Source organism: Moschus berezovskii, chromosome X (genome assembly GCF_049115385.1).
Source record: "Moschus berezovskii isolate FMDL1 chromosome X, NW_MosBer_1.0, whole genome shotgun sequence".
NCBI classification, from domain to species: domain Eukaryota; kingdom Metazoa; phylum Chordata; class Mammalia; order Artiodactyla; family Moschidae; genus Moschus; species Moschus berezovskii.
Genome location: NC_142488.1, coordinates 20613147 through 20639173, shown reverse-complemented (window position 1 = coordinate 20639173; position 26027 = coordinate 20613147). Strand labels below are relative to the sequence as shown.

The following is a 26027-nucleotide window of genomic DNA, read 5'->3' as shown; positions in this document are numbered from 1 at the left end:
AACTTGTAAAACAGAAGAGTGTCATGGTCTGGATTTAATGGTATTATCAATTTTTTCCTCTCCAGTTATTTATATAAATTTCAAATCTGAATTAATATAATTATAGAGTATATTCTCAGGAAGAAATGGGACCTTTTCATCCTCTATTCTATACACATAGTATATTGTATATATATGTGTATACACAATATATATATATATACATATATATATATATTGTATATATACATAGGTCTGCATATAGTATATGGCTGGTTCACCCAAATCTAAAAGTTCTAATGGAAAAAAATATCTGAACATAGCACGTTTAGTATAAAATAGTGGTTTTTAAAAAGTCATAAAAGCAACATTTCAGTCACTGTGAAGATTCGAAAAACAGCAATCTTACAATAATATACTAACCAATAACACAGCATTATTTCAGTATCTCTGATGAGCATTCTTTCATTATCACTGAACCTGTCAGACACTTTTTAGATTAATACGTGAAATAAACTATGTATTTTTAAAAGAAAATGGAGAAAGCATTCTAAGTGCCAACAGCAGTGAATAGGGAAGGAGTAGGTAAGAAGTTTTAAGTCAGCTTCTTAGCCTGGGAGCACATTCAGCCAGACATGATTAAGCTACTTAAAGTATTTTTATTTATGCTTTTCTAAATAAGTAGAACTCTTGAGAGTCCCTTGGACTGCAAGGAGATCCAACCAGTCCATTCTAAAGGAGATCTATCCTGGGTGTTCACTGGAAAGACTGATGCTAAAGCTGAAACTCCAATACTTTGGCCACCCTGGGAGGGATTGGGGGCAGGAGGATACGGGGACGACAAAGAATGAGATGGCTGGATGGCATCACCAACTCAACGGACATGAGTTTGAGTGAACTCTGGGAGTTGGTGATGGACAGGGAGGCCTGGTGTGCTGTGATTCATGGGGTCGCAAAGAGTCGGACATGACTGAGTGACTGAACTGAACTGAAATAAGTAGAATACTGGATAGTTATTCTTCTGAGTATATTGGAGGAAATGAATGGAAATTATCTTTAGATTTAAAAATAAGAAATTCATTTGACATGGAAAAGAACCACAGGTTCAGAAGTTTAACAAAAGGATTTATACAAGGAAATTTCTTTCATATATACACATATATAAAAGGGACAACAGGGTAAAACTAAGATAAAATGAGGAAACAATAAACAGATAAATATGCATTTAAAGATGGGAAAAATGATGTGAAAGCTACAATTTAAGAAGAGCAAAAATAATCCAGGTTTCTTATCAATAATATGGAAAACATTAACAAAAGTTTAGTTTTGATAAATAATGTATACATATTAAAATAGTTATTGATATATAAATAATATTTCAACTAAAATAGCCTAGAGGACAGAGCATATTTTTATTTTGTTTACTTTATATATTATTATACCTCAGTATTATAAATCATGTAACTTCCAATTTAGGATATTTCCAATATAATTGGTAAACGAGAGGCTTTGTTTTTATAAAATAGTACAAATTTAGTCCAATATTAAATAGTGAAAACTCTAAATTATATAAGATTCATTCAGAAATACAGTGTTTATAGCATTTGCCAGATCTATGCTGAGTTAGCAATTTTGCACTTATAATGGCTCCCTAAACCTACTTTGGGCTTCCCAGGTGGCACTAGTGGTAAAGATCCTGCCTGTCAATACAGGAGACTTAAGAGATGCAGCTTTGATCCCTGGGTCGGGAAGATCCCTTGGAGAAGGGAATGGCAAACCACTTCAGGACTCTTGCTTGGAGAATCCCATGGACAGAGGAGCCTGGTGGGTCACAAAATCCATAGGGTCGCAAAGAGTCAGATACGACAGAAGTGACTTAGCACACACAAACCTACTCTACAGCACAGGGAACTCTACTCAATATTTTATAATAACCTAAATGGGAAAAGAATCTGAAAAAGAATAGATATATGTGTAACTGAATCACTTTGCTATACACCTGAAATTAATACATTGTAAATCAACTATGAAGTGAAGTGTAAGTTGCTCAGTCATGTCCTATTCTTTGTGACCCCATGGACTATACTGTTGATGGAATTCTCTAGACCAGAATACTGGAGTGGGTAGCCTTTCCCTTCTCCAGGGGATCTTCCCAACCCAGGAATCGAATCCAGGTATTCCGCACTGCAGGCAGATTCTTTACCAGCTGAGCCACAAGGGAAGCCCGTAAATCAACTATACTCCAATATAGAATAAAAATTAATACAGGAGTGAACAATCAATTTAAATTGATATTAAAAAGCATGAATTACATACACATTCCCCAACATAGAAAGAATTTCTTACTCATATGAGTAAAAAGAACTGTATGAGAAATCTTTTTTAAACTTTAAAAACTAATGCAATAGAATAAAATTTTAATTTTAAACCAATATAAAAATTATACTTGTACATAACAAAGATTAAGAGTCTCAAAGAGCTTCAGAAAGCAACTGTATTTGCAAATAAATAATAAAGGTCATATGAGCTTTGTTCCAAAAAGACCTAGAAAACTCTGCAATCCCTTTAGGTTTCAGACTCTGACGGTGGGGAAAAAGCACAACAAAGCTATTGGTAAAATGTAAAGAAATCACTACCACCACTGCTTTATTAAGCCATTCATTCATTCAAAAAGCACTGAATATCTGTTACATGATTTAAATGTCACTGCTACGCTTAAGGATTTCTCAAATTGAGACTGTTTCTGGTGATGTATTTGGCTTGTTCTTAATATCACTGACATTAACCATGCTGTCCTTGTGTTCCTGATGACAGAGAAGGAATAACACTTTAAAATAATAATCATCGAAGAATGATGCGGTCAGTACCAAACAGTGAGAAAACATTAGTCCCAAACGTACACCTACTTCGATGAGCAAGAAGTGGATCCATGATACTTCCAACTTACTTCCAACTACTTTCAAAAGGCATCCTGTTGTTATTCAGTCACTAAGTCATCTGTCCGATTCTTTGCAACCCCATGAATTGTAGCATGCGAGGCTTCCTTGTCCTCCACTGTCTCCTGGAGTTTGCTCAAACTCATGTTCATTGAATCAATGATGCCATCCAATCATCTTATCCTCTGTTGCCCACTTCTCATCCTGCCCTCAATCTTTCCAGCATCAGGGTCTTTTCTAATGAGTTGGCCCTTTGCATCAGGTGGCCAAAGTATAGCAGCTTCAGCATCAATACAACTACTTTCCTGAGGCATCCTGGTCTGAATTAAAGCTGGGACATGAGCCTCCATTGCTCTTTTGTTTTCTGATAGGGAATGGGAAACAGTCAGATGGAAACCAGAACTGAATCTGGGAAAATCTCTATCCTATTTACCTCCTCTCTCAGAGGCAGGAAACAGGCTCATAGGGAGTTCCCAGGCAGATGAGAGGGGTACTCATTAGAATGTACACTACTTTCTAGGTTAAAGATTAACAAGAGTCTGGAAATACCAGTGGGTCAAGCAAGATGTAGGTTATTAGGAAGATGATTTCATTTTATTTCAGAGTCAAATAGCAAGAGTGAAACAGTTCATTATGATTAGATGAGCTTCTGGAAAATCCAGGCACTATATATACAGTTTATGGACAAATGGGGAACAAATAGCAGAGACCTGGGAGCAATGTCTTTACTTTTAGTAGAGAAGTTCAAAGTTGCCATATGTGATTTTATGGAGAAAAGAGTTAATCACATTGTACCAGTTATTAGTTCATGGGCTCTCAGCTCCAAATTCACCCTTCAGTGTTTGCTCCAGGAATAGGCAGGACCTTTGTGCTCTACAGTAAGGACAATGTTAAGCTTGTATCAGTAGAGGGTGCTGGAGGGATAGGGAAAGGAGAGGGAGGCTTTTCTTCTTCCCTTTGTGCAGCGTTTTTTTTACTTGCTTCTGGTACAAGGTCCATTAGCAGAATCCATGATGCCCAGACTATGTAGTCCCTCAGTGACCTCATAGCCTCAGTGTGGGCTCACTGACCACCGTGCTGTAGCCCTGTCAGCGTCACACTCACAGCAGCAGCTTCCCACTCCCTCTGTGAGGACTCCTACCAGCATCACTTGCCTGTGTCCTGGAAGGTTGTTTCCTGTTTGTCTGGACCAGCTCTGGTTAGGCAACGCGGTGAAGCCGCAATGTGATTGTTCTAATGAGCTCTGACCCTCAGCATGGAGGAACGGTGTCCACTTACAAGCTGTCCTTCCTTGGGTACTCTGTCTTAGTCCTAGGGCATTTTTGGAGGTATTCTTCCACCACAGTTTAATAATTATTTAGATTAAACTTCCCTTGTTTCAGCTACTGTGTAACTTCTGTCGCCAGATGGATTCAATTATCTTTTTGAAGAAATCTTTACATTTACAGTGACAATAACTATAGTTTTTTTTTAAACATAGTGTCTTTGATCACATAAAGAATGATCTTAGATTAAGACAGTCCTTCAATCATCTTTTTATGTGGCCAAATTGTTTTTTACTGAGTTTGTGAGTCACCAAAGATTTATGGCATTAAGATCTTCGAAATCAAACACACTCCACTACCCCAACTTAATCTGAAAGGCTAATTTAGTTTGTTCATAGCTAGTAAATGCCAGAATGGGGTCACGACATAAAATCTTTTTAACTCTCAAATTTCTGCTCTTTCTATTACATTATTTGGCCTCACTTGACTTAACAACTGAAACAAATACTCTTTGATAAAGAGGATTGTACATTCAGAGTCAATCTGAATATGAAAGCATTTTACAATGCACAATGCATTCAGCAAATGTGATGTCAGCAAAAACATCCATAAATATACCAACTTACATACTGTGTATCCAAATCATAAAGACAAACAAAAAAGACACTGAATACAAATCATTTTAATTTTTTATGTGTGGTCACATTCCCATTAGTATATACACATTTTTTTTTGCCCCATAAAAGACTAATAATATCTTCTAACTCCATCATATTTTAACTAGATTTCTTCATTCCTACATGGGACATCAGCTGTGGAGAATTTAATTTTATAGTTAAAATAATTTATAAAGCACCAAAGTGCCAAAAGCTGAAGATAATCTAATACAACACTCAAGAAATCAATGCCTATTTCAGTAATAGAGTTAATGTGCTTTTTTAGGGTGACCACAAAGATAGTGAAGTGGGCCAAAATGGAAGGGTCACATTAACGTTCAAAATAAAGAAGCATCTTAATGTTTTCTATCTACAAAACCAGTATTAGAATTCATGTTTTAATGAGATTGACCATAATTTGTATTTTTAAATGCTCCAGTTGCAACCACAATGTCAACCATACAAAAACATTCAGTTTGCAATGGCTCAGGATCACAGATTTAAGAGTCTATAATTGGGAAAGCTGCCATTTTACAGCATCAGGGACCCAATATAAAACTATTTTTAAAGTCATTAGACTGTCACCATTTTGAAGAAATCTCTAAAAATAAAATATTAATACGATGACTTTTATTTTATTATGGAGCATGCTGCTGCACTAGTACTGACATCTGCAAGGTTTGGGGAGATTATGAAGAAACTATGCTTACATAAATGACATGATATAGATGGTAGGGCAAAGTCTAAAATGAGATTTTAATTTTCTCCTGCAGGCTCTTCTCTTAACCTAACTGTTGGTTCTATTCAGTTTTAGCCATTTCTAGTCTAGACAGCAGAGAAGGGACAGTACTATCACTTCAAATGGAGTTTAGGGGTAAACAATGCATAAATTTAAAGGAAGGAATAACTTATACACGAAATATTTGTGAAATAAAACAAATAGTTAACAGGCCAAAATAAGCCTAATTCATGATCAAACTTAAATAAGAAATGAAAAAAAAAATTGCTTGGAGAGAAAAGAAAGGAGAAGAGACAGCATTCATAACAATGCCCTGTAAACTGTAAAGTACTATACAATGAAAAGATAGTGTTAACACTAAAATGAAAAATAGGCATTTACTTTATTTATTCCTCTCATCTTCATAAAAAAGATGGGTGCAATAAAATGCTAGTACAAAGCAAGTGCGGTATATAAGACCACGCCGCTGGTTAATGTAAAAGGTGTATTTGAGCTCAGTACAAACTGATTTAAACAATGTGACTTTAACAATCAATGCCTGGCCTGGGATTTTCATGAGTTTATCAAAGTTGACAAGTGTTCCCAGCTCACCAAGGAGAGCAGCAGAGCTGTGACAAGCAAAATAAGTCTGCTAAAGCACAAGGTCTGAAATGGCTTCTCAGGAATACTCTCCAGTTCTATAGATTGTAGTGAAAGGTGGGAGTGAGGAGAAAGTAGGGCGCAAAACTGAAGAGATTTCCAGATTCCCTGCAACTGATTTACTGTATGAAACAAGGATTTGTGCAGAGGAAAAACAGATGGGCTCCAACATGCCAGGAAATGTGTGCCTAGGGACAAAGCCTCACTGAGAGGGAATGATCAAATCAAGAGAGGTGAAATAAATTACTCTTTATCATCAGGTGACAATCACTCAGATATATAGTACACCAGTACCTGCATTTCCTTTTGTCCTTTATGGTTGCACTCCACTATCTATATCACTATATTTAATGGCAAAATTCCAAGGAAATCCAAGCTGTCCCATCTCCTTTTATTCAGTCTCACTGAATAAAAAATATAGCTCTGTCTACCGCTGAAACAAACCAATGCTCTTTTCTACCCAGTTTTTTGGTCTTCAGAGTCTATTACTTTATCATTTTAAATATAAACAACTCTCTCCAATTTTAAGGATAAAAAGGTGAATAGGAAATCTAGGTGAAGGGTTGTCCAAATCACTTTTGACAATCTCACAACATAGAGAATAAAATTATCCATTAAAGGCCATCAGGATTATAAACATAATAAATATTTACTTAATTATAAAAGTAACACTAACTTGAAGAAACTTGGGATGACATTTGAAAGAAAAAACAAACAAAAATCAGCTATTATTTTATCAAATAAATAAGCAAATATTAATAAAGAATATTTTCTACTTCAAATTAATAAAAAATATTTTTATGTCAATTTTCAGTGGTAATTTATTCTGTGTTTATAATGCTTTTATTCTGGATTTTAGTTAACATTATCATTTAGAATCTTTCTGTGAATATTGTCAAAAGATATTTTTGGTATATTCATAAAATTTAAGGAAAATTTATTCATAAATCATATATTCACAAATACAACTTCAGATAGTGTGATTAAATATTTCATCCTTTGAATGCACCATAGGGTACTGAAGCATTAACCTATTATTGCCCATTTTTCATTATTATGCATAATGCTGCTATAAACACTTTCCATAGAAAATGCTATTGTGTTTTAGAATTTATTTTTAGCCTAGGTTCAGTATAGGAATACAGACTCTGGGGCCAGAATGCCTGAGTTAAAATTCTGTCTTAAATCCATTCCAACTATGTCACTTGGGGAAAGTTATTTAACCTCTTAGTGCTTCATTTTCCTCAACTGTAAAATAGAGATGACACTAATAATAACCACCTCATAAGATTGCTATGAGGATTAAAGGAGTAAGTTTATACAGAGCATTTAAAATAGTGCCTGAGGCATATTTTAAACACTACATAAGTGTTAGCATTAATGTTTTTGAGTCTTAAAATTAACTAAAAATGGTTTTATGAACTTACATGCCTAGCGGCAAGGTATGTCCATTCTCATTACATCAGATTCTAAGTACCATTTGGATATTTTTAGTGTACTACTGTATAAATTTGTGTGTTCATGTTTACGAATCTACAGATGAAAATTTGTATTTCATTAGTTTTACAGGAAATCCTTGTTTTCTGAGGATAACTGCCACTGGAAAGTAATGGTAGTCTTTGTGGTTTAATTTAGAAATAACAGAGCTTGTCTCTTTAAAACATAAGTTCAAAGATATTTGTATTATTTTTTGATTTATCATTAAAAATTTTCATTTAAAATAGTAGTTAGAACTCATGTATTTTTTAAATTCCTCACCATCTGTTACAGACTTAAAGTATGTATTCCTCCCAAATTCACGTACTGAAACCTAATCCCCAATGTGATAGTATCTGGATATGGAGGTTTTGAGAGGTAATTAGATCATTGGTTTTGAGCCCTCTTGAATGGGATTAGAGTCCTTACAAAGGAAACTCCAGAGAATTCCCTTGCCTCTACCACTATGTGAGGATCCTCTATGAATCAGGAAACAGACCCTCACTAGATACTAAATCTGCTGGTACCCTGATCCTGGATTGCCCAGTCTCCAGAAGAGTGAGAAATGTTTGATGTCCTTCTATATTACAGGAAACCCAGAAAGAGACTTCTCTGAAATTTTAATTTTAAAGAAAGTATTCCACTGTAAAGTTAACTTTGTATCAAAATAAAAGATAAAAATAAAAGTATTCCAGCACTACACATTTTGTTATTTTCTTAAAAAAATAATTCTTATTGTGAGAAAAGCAATATACAAGTATACAACCTTCTAGTGAAGGCTGGGCCGTTCTTGCATAAAAAGGCCAAGACAGGAAGTAGAATAATATGAAAATACAAGTGCTTTCTGAGGTGAATTGATTGGTTAATGCCAATCTCTGTCTCAAACATTATCAGCATACATTCTCAGTCACTCAGCTGTGTCCATGGTTTTTTTCCAGGTAAGAACACTGAAGTGGGTTGCCATTTCCTACTTCAGGAGATCTTCCCGAACCAGGGATCAAACTCACGTCTCTTGCGTTTCCTGCTTTGGCAGGTGGATTCTTTACCACTGTGCCACGTGGGTTGGATCCCTGGGTGGGGAAGATTCCCTGGAGAAGGAAATGGCTATCCACTCCAGTATCCTTGCCTGGAGAATTCCATGGACAGAGGAGCCTGGCAGGCTATAGTCAATGGGGTTGCAAAGAGTCGGACACGACTGAGCAACTAACACTACTACTACTATCTGGGAAGCCCCAATCATTATCAAACAAAATCTTTAAATTCTCACTAGCTGAAATGGAAAATAATCAAAGTAAATAATATACTACATTCATTTCTAAACTTCTTCAATGTTATTTATGTTGTCATTAATTTCTAATAGAGGTGAAGCTATTAGGGCAGATGAGCATCAACCAAGAAATGGATTTACAAAGAAAAACAGCAAACTTCATTAGTATGCCTTTTTACCAAGTATAATGTACTCATACTCAATATTTTTAATAATAAGACAAAACACATACAAAGTCATTAGTTGATTCAATAAATATGGCCAAATTAAAATTTAGAAGGTTGGTGAATACAGAATCAGAGAAAAGGCAGTTTGATAATTTTATGAAGTATTTCATCCAAATGACAACAGAGGTGGATCATCTCTATTATAAAACCAAATATTTTTCTCTGATCTCCTTTTGTCACAGATCAAGAATGAAAAATTCTTATTTCAAATTTCCTTTTCTCTAGATTCGTTATTTTATGGCATTTTAACCTTGCTACATACTATAGTCTTAAAATACTGTATCATATTTTTCTATTAAGTTAAAAAAGAATGATTATAACTAATACAACTTATTATGTTTTGATTCTTTTTTACTTTCCCTATAAAATATACAGGGCTCAATTTTTCACAGGCTGTAGCTTTTCACTTAATAATTAGTTAAGCAAAGGAATACATACTTTGCAACAAAGATGAAAATAAATCCAAGTATACTTACCACATGAAGAATTTTATTCTCTGTTTCATAGACAGTACAATCCTGAAAAAAGAAACACATACATTAATTTAAAAAGATTAAACATTCCTTTTAAAATACTTTCTTAGGAACTGTACTACAATTTGAAAAAGTCTTGAAAACTCAAGCAAAAACAGCAGTTAGAATGAGAAAATGCCTGGAATACTATATACTAAAACATTCACACTGATTTGCTCTGATGGTCAGTTATAGGGATATTTTTTGTTTAACTGTGTTTTCTGATTTTACTAATTTTAAACACACATAATAAAGGACAATATACATTAAATAGATGTAAAAGCAACTAATGGAAAAATTACTATAGTCATTTCCTATCTAAATTTATACAAGTAATAAATGTATTTTGTTGAAATATGTCCAACATTTCAAATACTTATTTATTATATATTGGAACATTAAGAAAAATATTAACATTAATTTCAATAGTCATATAAAGAATCTCAAAAATACATTATATTAAACATATTTGCATTATGCAATTAAAATTAATGTATGCTACTAATGAATATTAAGTTTATAGTTCTTACCTAAATTTGTCTCTGAAATTACAAAAAATTATTTAAAAAATTTTCCATTGTCTTTTTATCTGCAACTGCTAGACTTATAATAAACAGTAATATAGCAAAGTGATCTTTGCTTAGAAACTCTGTGTTTCTATGGTACAGTTTACTCAAGGAATTTATAAAATGGGCATGATAATAGCAGTAAACCAATAGCAATGTGTGAGAATCAAATGAGGAAATGAAATAAATGGCTCAGCACTATCTGACATACAGTAAATGATAAGTACATTTTAACTATGAATTATTGTTACTCTGCGTGATTTAAGTATTTTAAACTAAAAACTTTTACCTCAAAATATAAAGTTAACTGATTATTATTTGACTAGATAATTTTGAAAAAATATATATATTCCAAAGTACTGCATATTTCAAGGAATGAGAATCCATTTCACTTTTTCCCCTGAATTTAATTTTGACAAAAAGGAATCTTGTTCAACACAGCTTTTGGTAACACCATTTCACCACAATATCTTGCCAGAAGAAGAAATTCTTTGGGGGGCTAATTTTTTAAACATTAAATTTGGTCTAATTCATTTCACAAACTAATAGAAATACTTAAGGACTGGGTCTTGCTATTCGGAAGGGCTCCTATGCCAAAGGAGAAGTCTGTTACAAACAATCACATCTATGTCTATATAATCATATAAAGTCAATTTATTAAGTATGAATGAATTATGTGTACAGAGGAGGCAAGGTGTAGATAAAACACTTATATTTGGAAAGTGCATGTGTACTTACACCTGAATTTGGAAGAGTCCAATTTTACAGAATTAAGTTCAAACACAATTACACTAGGAAGAGATAACTTGGGAAAAGCTGGGAAGTTGCCCAGTTTCCCCATGCTGCCTCTACAGCTAGCTTCAGCTGTAATGGATGCAAGTTTCATTAACTACATACCTTCCTAGAATCAAATGATACAGATTAAATGTTCACAATTCAAAAGGCTTCTTATCAAGGAAAAAAGTAAATATGATCTAAATGTATATTCTGTTGTGACAGAATAATCACATGGAGAATAACTATTTCAAGGTTCTTTACAATATACTTTATTTGTACATCCCTGCTGCTGCTGCTGCTAAGTCGCTTCAGTCGTGTCCGACTCTGTGTGACCCCACAGACGGCAGCCCAACAGGCTCCCCCGTCCCTGGGATTTTCCAGGCAAGAACACAGGAGTGGGTTGCCATTTCCTCCTCCAATGCATGAAAGGGAAAAGGGAAAGTGAAGTCGCTTAGTCGTGTCCGACTCTTAGCGACCCCATGGACTGCAGCCCACCAGGCTCCTCCGTCCATGGGATTTTCCAGGTAACAGTACTGGAGTGGATTGCCATTGCCTTCTCTGTGTACATCCTTGCTGCTGCTGCTGCTAAGTCACTTCAGTCGTGTCCGACTCTGTGTGACCCCATAGACGGAAGCCCACCAGGCTCCCCCATCCCTGGGATTCTCCAGGCAAGAACACTGGAGTGGGTTACCATTTCCTTCTCCAATGTGTGAAAGTGAAAAGTGAAAGTGAAGTCGCTCAGTCGTGTCCGACCCATAGTGATCCCACGGACTGCAGCCTTTATCAGGCTCCTCCATCCATGGGATTTTCTAAGCAAGAGTACTGGAGTGGCTTGCCATTGCCTTCTCCGGTGTACATCCCTAGTATGATATAAAAAAAGAACTGTTAAAGAAAATCTTTTACCACTTTCAGGCTTGGACAGTACAGTCCATGGGGTCACAAAGAGTCGGACATGACTGAGCAATTTTCACTATTTTCATTTATACTATTTTCAGTAACCATATTGTTGGTAGTAGTATTGTTAGTTTGTTACTATTTTATTGAAACTGTTACCTGTGTCTTACAGGATGAAGCAAGTGAACAATTACATGACAATAGTCAAGTGGGCCTTAGGAAGAATCACTATGAACAAAGATAGTGGAGGTGATGGAATTCCAGTTGAGTTATTTCAAATCCTGAAAGATGATGCTGTGAAAATGCTGCACTCAGTATGTCAGCAAATTTGGAAAACTCAGCAGTGGTCACAGGACAGGAAAAGGTCAGTGTTCATTCCAATCCCAAAGAAAGGAAATGCCAAAAAATGCTCAAACTACTGCACAATTGCACTCATCTCACACGCCAGTAAAGTCATGCTCAAAATTCTCCAAGCCAGGCTTCAGCAATATGTGAACCATGAACTTCTAGATGTTCAAGCAGGTTTTAGAAAACTGGAATTCCATCACCTCAACTAGCTTTGTTCGTAGTGATGCTTTCTAAGGCCCACTTGACTTCACATTCCAAGATGTCTGGATCACTCACCTAGAGCCAGACATCTTGGAATGATCAACCTAGACAACATATTAAAAAGCAGAGACATTACTTTGCCAACAAAGGGCCGTCTAGTCAAGGCTATGGTTTTTCTATTAGTCATGTATGGATGTGAGAGTTGGACTATAAAGAAAGCTGAGCATCGAAGAATTGATGCTTATGAACTGTGGTGTTGGAGAAGACTCTTGAGAGTCCCTTGGACTGCAAGGAGATCCAACCAGTCCATCCTAAAGGAGATCGGTCCTGGGTATTCACTGGAAGACTGATGTTGAAGCTGAAACTCCAATACCTTAGCCCCTGGATGTGAAGAGCTGACTCATTTGTAAAGACCCTGATGCTGGGAAAGATTGAGGGCAGGAAGAGAAGGGGATGACAGAGGATGAGATGGTTGGATGGCATCACCAACTCAATGGACATGAGTTTGGGTAGGCTCCAGGAGTTAGTGATGGACAGGGAGGCCTAGCATGCTGCAGTTCATGGGGTTACAAAGAGTTGGACACAACTGAGAGACTGAACTGAACTGAACATTTTGTCACTCTTGGTGACACTGGTAAGTAATTTTAGTATGGGAGAAAGCAGACACATACATAAGATCAGTAAAAACCTTAGAGTCTCTTGATGTATTATGTATGTATATATGTATGTTTCTCTTAGCTCTGTCCACTGAAAAAGCATAGAAACAATGACCAATTTAGTAGTAAATGAACCCTCCACAATTGTTGGTATTCAAATACCACTTCACAGGCTTTCTTGGAAAATGGCTAATACCAAACTGGGATAGGAATTGTACAAGAGGAACATGTATTATATTGTGACACAAAATAGAAAGAAGCTATTAAAGATTACAAGGATTGTGTCAGTAGGATTCAGAAGTCAATATGAAGAGAATTCTCCCTGGGCAGAGATGGAGCAATTTGAGTATCTAAGAGGATAACTATAATGGACAGAAGTAGTAAATATTACTAAATATTAAATATGTTTGAAGTAAAATTTAAATATACTAAATATAGCCAAATATATATAGTAAGTTTAATAATATGGAATATATTAAACTAATTGGATAATGTATGATAGATGTATACAGCTATTTATCTGTATAGCTCTTGATTCAGCAAATATTAATCATCTGTTTTAAGGATATAAAGATAAATAAAACATGGCTTAGAGAAGCGCAGTTTAAGAATATAAGCATTCAACTAAATAAGTTACAATATGTAAATTTCTACAGTCTTCAAGAAATTTTATATTTTAATAACTTTAGGACTATAAGTGTCACAGAATTACACAAATCAACATATAAAAAGTCAATTAATTAAAAATTTAAAATATTAATATATTTCTTAATAAAATTCAACAAAACCACTGTGTTGTGCTATGAAGCGTCCCAGGTGGTGCTATGGTAAAGAACTGGCCTGCCGATGTTCCGTTCCGTTCAGTCGCTCAGTCGTGTCCAACTCTTTGCGACCCCGTGGACTGTAGCCTACCAGGCTTCTCCGTCCATGGGATTCTCCAGGAAAGAATACTGGAGTGGGTTACCATTTCCTTCTCCAGGGGATCTTCCTGACCCAGGGATCAAACCCGGGTCTCCCGCATTGGAGGCAGACGCTTTAACCTCTGATCCACCAGGGGGCCTGCCGATGTAGGAGACGCAAAAGACACGGGATCAATCCCTGGGTCAGGAAGATCCCCTGGAGGAGAAAAAGGAAACCCACTCCAATATTCTTGCCTGGAGAATCCCATGGATAGAGGAGCCTAGTGGGCTACAATCCATGAGGTTGCAAAGAGTAGGACACGACTGAGCACACACACACAGCATACATTCAGCATGTACTTTGGGGGGATTCATCTCATCAGTAAGTCATTTTATTTCCATCAAATGTGACTTTAAAATATTTGCTTCTGAAGTGGGAGTTTTATTAACACTTAAGGCCAAATCCTTTCCTAAAAGAGCATACCCCAAGTTTTAAAAATAAAATTGCACTGGATATGAAGAAATCTCCATTTTCTGAACTTATGCACACTATGGAAAGGTACACCTCTGACGTTCTAGTTATTTTTAGGTTAGGATTAAATTTAGGTTTTTAAAATTGGATTTAGAGCTGTGCCACTATACACTCCCAGGAATTCTCTTTAGTAGCTCATGCTGTCTTTTACGGTACATGCAAAATAACACTTGAATTTCTTTATCCTTTTTATGTATAATGCTTTTACAAATGATGTGATGCACATTTAAATGCATCAAATTCTTAATAAGACAATATTTATAAAATGAGTTTTTCTTCAGTTTTGATCACTTTTTTCCTTAGGAAAGTAAGATCACCCCACAGGATCATAATCAGTTATCCTTTTAGTGAAACCATGATCCAACTGCTACACTGAGCAAAATACATAAAAAATTTCTATCCTGTATTTTACCATAAATGCTAAATATTTTGTCACCTGGGGATTAGAATGTTCAGTACAAATAATACAGCTCATCAACTGTGTATTATAGATAGTCACAAGAACAGTACATAGGTCATTAATTGTTTTGCTTTCAACTAATATGTAAATAAGCCAGCCATGCAAACCTTTGATAAGGGTACTTAGATACTAAATACCTCACATATTCTATTATCAAGATATCAAAATTTCTACACTATGTTGCTTCACTGATTAATTCATGTAATGAGTTAGTGTTATACTCTTACTCAATCATTCATTCACTCAAGTTACAATGTTGTTGCTTAGTCACCAAGTCCTGTCTAACTCTTGCTTCTCCATGGACTGTAGCCTGCCAGGTTCCTCTCTCCATGGGATTTCCCAGGAAGAATACATTTCCTCCTCCAGGGGATCTTCCTGACCCATGCCTCCTGCGTTGGCAGTCGTATTCTTTACCACTGAGCCACGAGGGAAGCCTCAAGTCACAATACCATTCACCAGAATTTTTTTTTTTTCATCTTCTAAATGCAGTTCACTGTAAGGCACTTTGATCCTTGGCCATCATTATTTCATTATTTAGTAAAGAAGCAGGTGAAACTATTCGAATAGTAATACAAGGTAAACAAGATAAATGCTAATAGGCGATCCTATAAAAAAGGAGATAAGTTCTGACTTCTTAACTCTGGAATGATCTTCTGAAGGAGACGGTATTTTAACTGAGCTTAAATAGCTTTTAAGTCTGGAAATTGGGGGTTGAGGGGGAAAGATCATGCCAAATTACATGAGCACACTGGACAAAGGCACACAATCAGGATAAGAAATCAATCTGGCTAGAGCTTAAGACACATGAGGTGAGTGCAATGAGAAAGAAAGTCTAGAAAATAAAGAGTCATATTGTGGAGAGTTACCAATGATAGGCTGGGGGAATTTTGTTGTTTTAAAGGGAATAAAAGCTTTATTTTTGTAAAGCAATCTATTTTGAAGCTCCCTCTTCCCTGGTACCTCAGTTGGTAAAGAATCAGCCTGCAATGCAGGAGATCCTGGTTTGATTCCTGGGTCAGGAAGATCTGCTGGAGAAGGGATAGGCTACCCACTTCAATATTTTTGGGCTTCCCTGGTGGCTCAGCTGGTAAAAAAAAAAAAAAAAACTGCCTGCAATGTGGGAGACCTGCGTTCGATCCCTGGGTTGGGAAGATCCCCTAGTGAAGGGAAAGGCTACCCACACCAGTATTCTGGCCTGGAGAATTTCATGGACTGTATAGTCCATGGGGTTGCAAAGAGTCAGACACACTGAGCGACTTTCACTTTCACTTTCTACTGGGGTAGCAAAGACTTAACTCAGTCACTTGACAATTTCTTGTGACTTTCATTTGGAAAAGGCTGAAGTCAAGATAGCTTACACTTACTGCCATGGTTGATATTAAACAGCAATGTGAATGGTAAGCATGAGTGTGTGTGTGTTTTAACAAAATATGGGGGTAGTGGGATGAGACTATAGTTCAAATTCTCTGGTCTAGCTTAACAACTCAAACAGACATCTCTTTCTCTTCTCATAGTTCTTTTTCTCTTGTTCCTTTCTTTTAGTTACAAGAATAACTTTGGTGCCATGTCTCAGAGGGAAAAATCTTTCCAAAGTTGTGTTACCTTCCAAAATATACCAAGTAGACATTTCATCTCTGGGGAAGATGAAATATACAATTTACTCTGCTAAAGGAAGTGCTCACAAATGTTTGAGTATGGGAAGACTGTGATCAAATGTGTTTCATGAAAGCGATGAAGAAGCAGTTATGGATTTGGAAGGGAGCAAAACTGGAGGCAAGGAGGTCAGTCAGAATACTTTTTCAGTAGAAAATATGATATGTAATCAGGGCTTGAACTGAGGTGATGATGGTGGAAGGGGAGATGAAAAAAGGTAGATGAGATACATGTAGCCAGCAATGAGCTAACTCGGTAACTTTCATAGGTACACAGAATAATGGGGAGGGGAAAGTTAAACATTACCCTGGGGTTCAAGTCTGAGCAATTGGATGAATAACACTGTAGTGATGATAGAAGGAGAGAATTTAGAGAAAATAAAATAATTCTATTTTGGGCATGTAAAATTAGAAGTGGCTGAGAGGCCATATATTGGGTTGGCCAAAAGTTCATTTGGGTTTTTTGTAAGATGTTATGTAACATCTTACAGAAAAACAACTTACAGAAACCCAAACAAACTTTTTGGCCAGTCCTATACAAAGCTGCTCAGTAAACATCTAAAATAAAGCTTAATTGGATCTAGAACAGAATCCAAGCTGGGAAATATTTACATTAAAGAGAGAGTTAAAGGTACAAGGAAAATGAAACAACAATGAATTCATCAACAAAGAATATGCGTAGTGAGAAGACAGCTATGGACAAGATCAGATAATGTTTAGGAGTCAGATGGTGCTTGCTTCAGCAGCACATATACTAAAATTGGAACAATACAGAGAAGATTAGCATGGCCCCTGCACAAAGATGACATGCAAATTTGTGAAGCGCTCCATGTTTTTGGCTAATTCATGTTGAGTTTTGAGAGAAAACAACAAAATTCTGAAAAGCAATTATCCTTCAATAAAAAATTAATTAAAAAAAAAAGAGATGGAGGAAGTTAGTTATGTGGTCAGGAGTAACTGGAGAAAGTGTTACAGAGACATCTAACAAAAGTTATAGTGATAACAGAGTTACAGTAAAATAGTCTACGTCTGTGCTGTCTAATTCAATAGTCATTAGACATGTGTGGCTATTAAGCACTTTAAATGCCTTAAGTGCAAATGAGGAACTGAATTTGTAATTTTCTTTAATTTTAATTAATTTACGTTTCAATTGCCACATTCAGGGAATACCCAGGTTGTCCAGTGGTTAGGTTTCCATGCTTTCACTACCTTGGCCTGGGTTCAATCCCTGGTAGTGGAACTAAGATCCTGCAAGCCACACAATGTGGCCAAAAAAACACCTGCCACATGCAGCTAGTGGTTACCATATTAGACAGCAGCACAAGTCTAGAGAAATATACTTAGTCCATCCAACAGCTGGAAAAGCCATTTGTTGTTTAGTTGCTAAGACATGCCCGACTCTTTGCGATCCCATGGACTGTGGCCCGTCAGGCTCCTCTGTCCATGGGATTTCCCAGACAAGAATACTGGAGTGGGTTGTAATTTCCTTCTAAAGGGGAACTTTCTGACCCAGGGATCAAACCTGCATCTCCTGCATTGGCAGATGAACTCTTTACCGCTGAGCCACCAGGTAAGCCTGGAAAAGCCATTTACCAAGAAACAAAAACCAGAAAAAGCAATATCTGGGAAGAAAACATGAAGGGATTTAATTCCCATTCATTAACCAGAGCCTTCATTTTTTTTTCCCCTTCAGCAAAGGGCAGAGTCCAGTCTACTATGACATCTACACCACACAGTACAATAACACCAATTCTCTGTGTAAGATAAAATACAGAAGAGAATGAAAAATGAATTCCAAGTACCCATCACATAGCTTTGTGGACACAGAGAAAGCAGTGCCAATGATAAATGATTTGCAATGGATGAAAGATAAAACTTCAAACTAAATTAAGGTTCATCAGAGACTGAAAGCTGACTGAGTACTTCAAGTGAAAAGAAGAATGTCCACGGTGAATAGACAGGCATTAACATCCTTCCTGAATAAGTTACCAAAATGCCATAGTTTAATTCTCATTTCAGATAAATGTCCTTGGCAAACAAGGCAGAAGTATAATAACCCAACAATTACTTCCTTGGCAGTCCCTTCACCATTGTGACTGACTCAATGATCACAAACTTGTTAGTCTTCCTGATGTTATTTCAGAAATGAGAAGAATGTTCATGAAGGATGGGATCTATTGAAATTTTAAAATGACCCATTTTGAAAATTGGCTAAGGTTTTTCATTAGGTTAAATACGGTTATGAATTATAACAAAAAATGCAATAAACCAAGAATAGGAGGAGAATGTGGGTGGGCATGACCTTAGAGACCATCTTAGTCTTTGTGTTGGTAAACATAATTATATTCTTCTGCATCTTGGATCATATTCCTCTCCAAAGTTCTGTTCTAGTTCTCCCACACGAGTTCATTTAAAATGAAACCACACTTGACTCTAATCACTCATCTTTTACTTGACAATGAAAGACTAATGTTCCAACAGTTGGATGAATGTGGAAACTAATTTTTTAGCATATACAGACTTGGAGGTCTGTTTTTTTCAGCATCTAAGTGGCTCTCCAACAAATCCAAAAACCACTGAAGCAAATCCAACAAATCCAAAATGGTCTTGAATGGCCAATCAGATAACTCTAACTATGCATCTTATGTTTCTATCAGTGATCTAATTGTTGGTCTTTCCCATTAGACTGTCAATATTTTCAAAAAAGGAACCCTATATCCAACTGCACTATCTCTTTAATATCTCCAGGGGCTCTGTATATGCTATAAATGTGAGTTCATCAGTTACGATTATTTTATTCCATTGAGTCTCTATTTTCATATTCCATAGTAAGTATTTAACATTGGTTTTATAGGTTAGGTATAAAAACGAAACTTTAAAGCCATATGTTAAAAACAAAACTAACTGCTAAATAAACTAGCACAGTACACTTAGTTTCTTCACACTCCTATTTTGTACAAAAAGACTGAGTTTCACAGTTCTAAAATCATTTAAAATATGAATTTGGTATTAGACTTCAGTTTGCATGATCTCAGCAGATATTTTCAACAAAAATAATTGGAGCTTTCTCAGCACAAAGATTCACATTATGTAGGGATTGGGGGTGGGAGGAGAAGGGGACTACAGGGAATGAGATGGCTGGATGGCATCACCGACTTGATGGACATGAGTTTGAGTGAACTCCGGGAGTTGGTGATGGGCAGGGAGGCCTGGCGTGCTGTGATTCATGGGGTCGCAAAGAGTCGGACACGACTGAGCGACTGAACTGAACTGAACTGAAAAGATATCAAGAATTTTATATTTATTCAATGAAGCTAAAATTTCTTTGTAATAATAAGTCTCTCTAGCTTCCACATGTTCAAGTTACTTACTATAATGGCCATCTAATATATCACAAAGGCTTCGTGGTAGTTCAACTAGTAAAGAATCTGCTTGTAGTGCAGGCAGACCCTGGTTCGATTCCTGGGTAGGGAAGATCTGCTGGAGGAGGGATAAGCTACCCACTCCAGTCTTCTTGGGCTTCCCTGGTGGCTCAGACGGTAAAGAATCCGCCTGCAATGAGCAAGACCTGGGTTCAATCTCTGGGTTTGCAAAACCCCCTGGAGGAGGGCATGGTAACCCATTCTGGTATTCTTGCCTAGAGAATGGAAAGAAAATCTATAGAGTCTAAAATTGGGAGAGAAGTTTTCCCTTGTGATAAATCCAACTGAAGAGTTCAAGCAAAGATTAATACCACACCCCACTGGAAATAAAGATATCATTTAAACATTAATTCTTTAATTCAAGACCATACATCTGACTGCCAGAAAATAAATGGAAGTTATAATATATGTGAACAAATTCCAAGTATTAGTTTAAAAAATTCCTTAAGCTCATGCATCTTTGCCCTATTTATCTGCTTAGATTGCACTTTCATAGACAAAATGGAACCATTTCTTTTAGTAACTATGTCCAACATTTGAAAAAGTGACATATACCCGAGCATTCAATATTTTTAGATCAATGATGATGATATTTAAATCATAACAAATACTAAATTTTCCAAGTAATAATACTAGCTTATACCTAGGCTGAACATTGTACACCCTCAAAATAGATATTACATGGAATCAGTAACCATTTGGCGTTTCCCAGTCATAACACTGAGAGATTATCAGGTAGAATTTTATGCTTTGAAAAATTTCAATAAGTCTCCCCCTCTCACCAAAGTCTCCCCTTCCCACCAAACTTCCCACCCTATATTCCAGTAGACTATACTTCAAATACCAAGAAACACACACATGCATACAAACACAGCATTGAGGGAAAAGAAGAAATTCTTAAAATTCAACCTTTATCAAGCTGTTTCCTTGATATTCAAAATTTTAGCACCTAGTTTTATTGCCTCTTTCCTTATATTCAAATAAACACTGTTGTCCTTAAAATTCTAGTAAACGCTATACTGAAATTGTTTATAGGTTCAATATTGTAGCAGATTTGTATTATGATTTCTAAATATATACTTTCTTTTCTCAAGGGAAAAGTAAATTTCTTGGAGCCACCACTGTTGGCCATGGACCTATGATTTACTTTGTTCAACAAAATGTGAGTTGAAGTGCTATGTCTTATTTCCATGCAGAAACTTTAAGTATCAGTTCATAGTTCACCAGGGTTTCTTTTCCCTCTGCAAGCAGTATTCAAGAAGAGGCTAGTCTGAGCTGTGAAATGAAGAGGATGTGGAGAAGAGCTAAAGCAACCCAGGGTGGACATGGAACATGAGCACTGGAATGAGCATTATTAAAAGCCACTAACATTTTCAGGTTGTTATCACAGCATAATCAACCTTATCTTAACTGACAAAATCCTCCATCAAATAAAAAGGGGAAAAAAAAAGAACACTCACTCAAATGAAGACCTAACCAGCACAGAGTTTAATGCAATAATTATTTCATCAATTTTACAGGTTGTATTTATTCATTTCAGGAAATATGAGGTGCTATGTCACTTCTCACAGAATGTAATTTACAATTAACCTCAGATTACGTTCTACTACCTTCATGCAAATCTAGTCTTTTCCCATCTTGTACTTTAGAGAATTTTTACCTCATTTTTTTCAGTTTGATTTATGCTCACTTGTCCTAATTACTTAATTCTGACCAGTTTTTCAACCTGCCCCTGTTGATTACAATTTCATTCCATTATTTTACTTGTGTTAGGGTCTAATTTCTTATGAATTACCTATCTAATGTCAGTCGTTATTCTCACCCAACCCAAGAGGCCAGGGTTATTAAAAAATACATCAGCAGTTGAGCAAAATATCTCAGAAAACCAGTGCCTTTAACTAGCAGTTCTATATTTTGATTTCTTGCTTTCATCTAAGGTAGGTATGAAATCTATGTCACAGATTTTGTGTAATGATTCAACTATATAATCCAAATAAGGCAAAATATGGTTTATAAAAATGCTAAAATATTACTATTCTTTCTTGTTTTAGTAAGTCTAGTTTCTGCCTCTGTCTGTTGATACCACATCAGTTTCTAGCATGGGCTCTCCCACTATTATGAATGCACAAGGACCATTTTTGTTAATAACATATATATTTGATGTTTCGAAGAACAAGTCTAATCCTTTTGCAAATGCATTTATGACCCACATAGACTATGAACTAATAGTAACAGTTGTATATTCAAAACTTCAGCCTGTTTTATAAAAGTGTGGGCTCTAGGCTGATATCACCTACAAATAGTTGGACCTCGTTCTCAACCATTCATACCGTAGTGAAGTCCAAGAAATCTGCATTTTTAACAAGCTTCCCTGGGTGAATCATAGTCCGTGGACGAACCATTGGGAAGCACTGTTCTTGATCACATATATTTTCTTCCTACCTCACGTTCATCTCATTAAAGCAGTGTGACTACATCACAGTGATTATCAATTTTGGCTCTATGTTAGAATCAACTGAGGCATCATTTAAAAAAAAAAACTGATTATAACCCTACCAAGAGAGTCTAATTTAATAGGTCTTGGATGGGACCCAATATCTGTGCTTTTAAATAAAAAGCTTTTTACTCCATTCCAAGGTGAAGCCAAACTTGAGAAACAATGAGCAGGAAGTATTACAAACCATGTCAAAGCAGCTGGATCTAAGTCCTGGTCATGTCACTAACTGACCATGTCACTGTTCCTCTCTAAAATTCTATTTATCCATTTACAAAATTGAGATAATGACATTTAGTCTACCTATTTTACCTGATGATTGTGAGGGATAAATCTGATAAGTTCTAAAAGCATTTTGCCAACCTCAAAGTAGAAATAATACCATTGCCTGCCTATTATACTTTATAGAGCCCTTTTTTCTTGCTAATAATTTTTCAATGTCATAAGATTTAGGATTTATCCAGATGACATGGCTTGAGGGAGGGGTTATAAATGTGAACTTAAGAGCCAAGGGGAGAATATATTTCAATTTTAAAAAGCAGGTAGTGAGACAGGACAGGAAAATATTCATGCAGATAGTTTAAATGGGAAGAACCATTTACTCTAAGAACCATTTAAACTAAGAAGCCTAGTGAGATATTTAGTTGCGTATGGAGGGCTGTGGAAACAGTGAAACATTAAAAGGGAAATTAATAGTTATGGTATTAATACCTGTTGCATAGTGCTAGGGCAGACATTTCAAAAGGATTTAAAAACTTTGCAGATAGCACTTAAATAAGAGCAAGATACACAACAAAATATTTACAGAATCAGAACCAATAATTTACCTAATCAAATCTTTTGATTTTTCCCTTTAGGTACTTTGATAACTACTGCTTTGACAGTGCATAGTCCAATAATATTACATTCTATATTCTTTTATGGCTCAGGTTTTCAAATTTGCTATCAGATAAAAAAATGGAATTTTTAAGCTACAAAAGCATTCTAAATGATACTCAGGAATGTATACATGGATTTATTTGGGGGTGGGTGGGAAGCAGAATGGACAGTAGTAATAGGAACTTTTTTTTAGCTCCCAAACCAACCCTCCCCTCCAAGTTTCTGATTCCTATCCACTATCATTCTTAATTCACCAGTTTATTACCAGTTTCACAAGGAGACAAGTGCCATTTAACACTGCCCCCCTCCTGCCCCCACCCAAATCATCTCCCTGGAATTGCAAGCATTAAATGGAGAAGAAATAGAAGAAGCAGCCTTAAACTATTCTTTATTTTTAATTGGATAATTGCTTTACAATGTTATGTTGGTTTCTGCCATACAATGATGTGAATCAGCCATAAGCATACATATGCATACCTCCGTAGGCCAGCCATAAACATACCTCCCTCTTAAACCTTCCTCCCACCCCTACTCCCATCCCACCCCTGTAGGTTGTCACAGAACACCAGCTAAGCTCCCTGTGTTACACAGCAACTTCCCACTAGCTATATATTTTACACATGGTAATGTATATGTTTCGATGCTACTTTCTCAATTCGTCCCACCCTCTCCTTCCCCCATTGTGTCCACAAGTCTGTTCTCTATGTCTGCATCTCTATTCCTGCCATATAAATAGGTTCATCAGTACTATTTCTCTAGATTCCATATATATGCATTAATATACTGTATTTGCTTTTCTCTTTCTGACTTACTTCACTCCGTTTAACAGGCTCTAGGTTCATGCACCTCACTACAACTGACTCAAATCCGTTCCTTTATATGACTGAGTAAATATTCCAGTGTATATATACCTGTCAATGGACATATAGGTTGCTTCCATGTCCTGGCTATTGTAAATAGTGCTGCTATGAACATTGGGGTACATGTATCTTTTTGAATTATGGTTTTCTCAGGGTATATGCCCAGTGGTAGGGCTGTGGGGCCATATGGTAGTATTATTCCTAGATTTTTAAGTAATCTCCATACTGTTCACCACAGTCAGTCTTAAAATATTAAGGACTATATCTGTAATAATGATGATATACTTGGATTTTATCAACTTTGAAGAAAAGAAACCAGTATTTTGTTTAGTTCTCTCTCAGGTTTTCATCAGCCTCAGAACTAGTTATAGTGATTACATTTAAAATCCTGTAACCCCTTTTTAGGTGAAATTTTAAAGAGAAAATGAATCCTTTCATTTTTTCAACATTTATATGCCTGGCACTGGTGACACTCAGGTGCAAAAAGCAGAAAACTTGCCTTTACCAAGTCTCCTACAGCAAATCTTTTCTTAAATGGATTAGTATTACATTTGGCTTGATTCCTTAAAAAGAATCACCACAGTAGATTACAAATGGGAGCACATCAAGGATTCTTTTCTGAAAACCTTATCACCTAAAAGGGTTAAGAATTGTGTAATCCATCTTTCTATTTCCTTATATATAATAGAGCAATAATGCTAAATGTTCTATCTTCTTGGGGTCTTTGGGAGAATATTTTAAAAGCCTCTTGAAAGGTGAACTGTATAATAAGACAGTATGACAAAATGTAGTAATTCAGAAAATAGGGAGGCAATGAAAGTATATTACATAAATAAGCAATAAAACTTTGAGAAAAAGATGTGGTACATTTCTAAAGATGAGCATGTGTATACTGTATAATCCAGCAATTATCCTCCTACATACATAGTTAAATGTAAGTATATATTCAAATATTCATGGTCAAGAGAATGAATAAACACTGAAGTATATACATATAATTATTATATGTATTGAAAGCGAAAGAACTACAGTGGCTACACAAAACATGAATTAGTTCAGAATACACTATCAAACAAAAAAGTAATATGCAAAGTGATACTATCTGTACAAAGTTCAAAGTCAAGCTTAACTAAATGAAATGTTTAGAAAATGTATGAAATTACTTTACAGAAAAAAATATGAAATAACAAACACCCTTAGAAGAGGCAGGGTAATGAGAAGACAGAGCACAATTATAACTAAGACAATATTGGTAATGTTATATCAAATGGCCAATTTAAAAGTATTTGAGTTATTTTTATGCCTCACAACATATATATGACATGAATTATTTTGTGTGTATATAAAGTTTAAAATATATAAAATATAAGAAGTCTGTTTTATTTTATATTGTACTATATTTTATTTACAGTGTTGTGTTTGTTTCAGGTGTATAGCAAAGTGATACAGTCATATATATATATTAACAAAAGCAGTTCCCATCTTTTGATGGGGTGCTCATGGTTTATAACATAAATGGCATTATTTTGAGAGAGGGATAACTTAGGTATGGTATTGGGTTTTTTTTCTTTTTGCAGCTTGAGGCAGTTGTGAAATAACTTAATGTAGCTTTTTACAACTGTGTATTCTATAGTATTTTTTCATTTGTTGAAATTTTAACTGTTAATGTTTTTGGCATTGTGCTTTGTACC

At 35.7% G+C, this 26027-nt stretch overlaps 1 protein-coding gene and 1 non-coding gene across 5 annotated transcripts in view; one reads left to right on the top strand and one right to left on the bottom strand.

The window, feature by feature from the left end:
- CNKSR2 (connector enhancer of kinase suppressor of Ras 2) overlaps window positions 1-26027 on the bottom strand; it is a 279203-nt gene that overhangs the window by 162948 nt on the left and 90228 nt on the right. For all 4 annotated transcript variants that reach the window (XM_055438270.2, XM_055438271.2, XM_055438272.2 and 1 more), the window contains exon 5: window positions 9661-9702. In XM_055438270.2, coding sequence (XP_055294245.1) covers window positions 9661-9702 — 42 coding nt within the window. The remainder of the gene's footprint in view (window positions 1-9660; window positions 9703-26027) is intronic.
- Window positions 17412-17518, top strand: LOC129535378 (U6 spliceosomal RNA). The gene has a single exon (XR_008681639.1). It is a non-coding gene; the product is annotated as a U6 spliceosomal RNA (small nuclear RNA).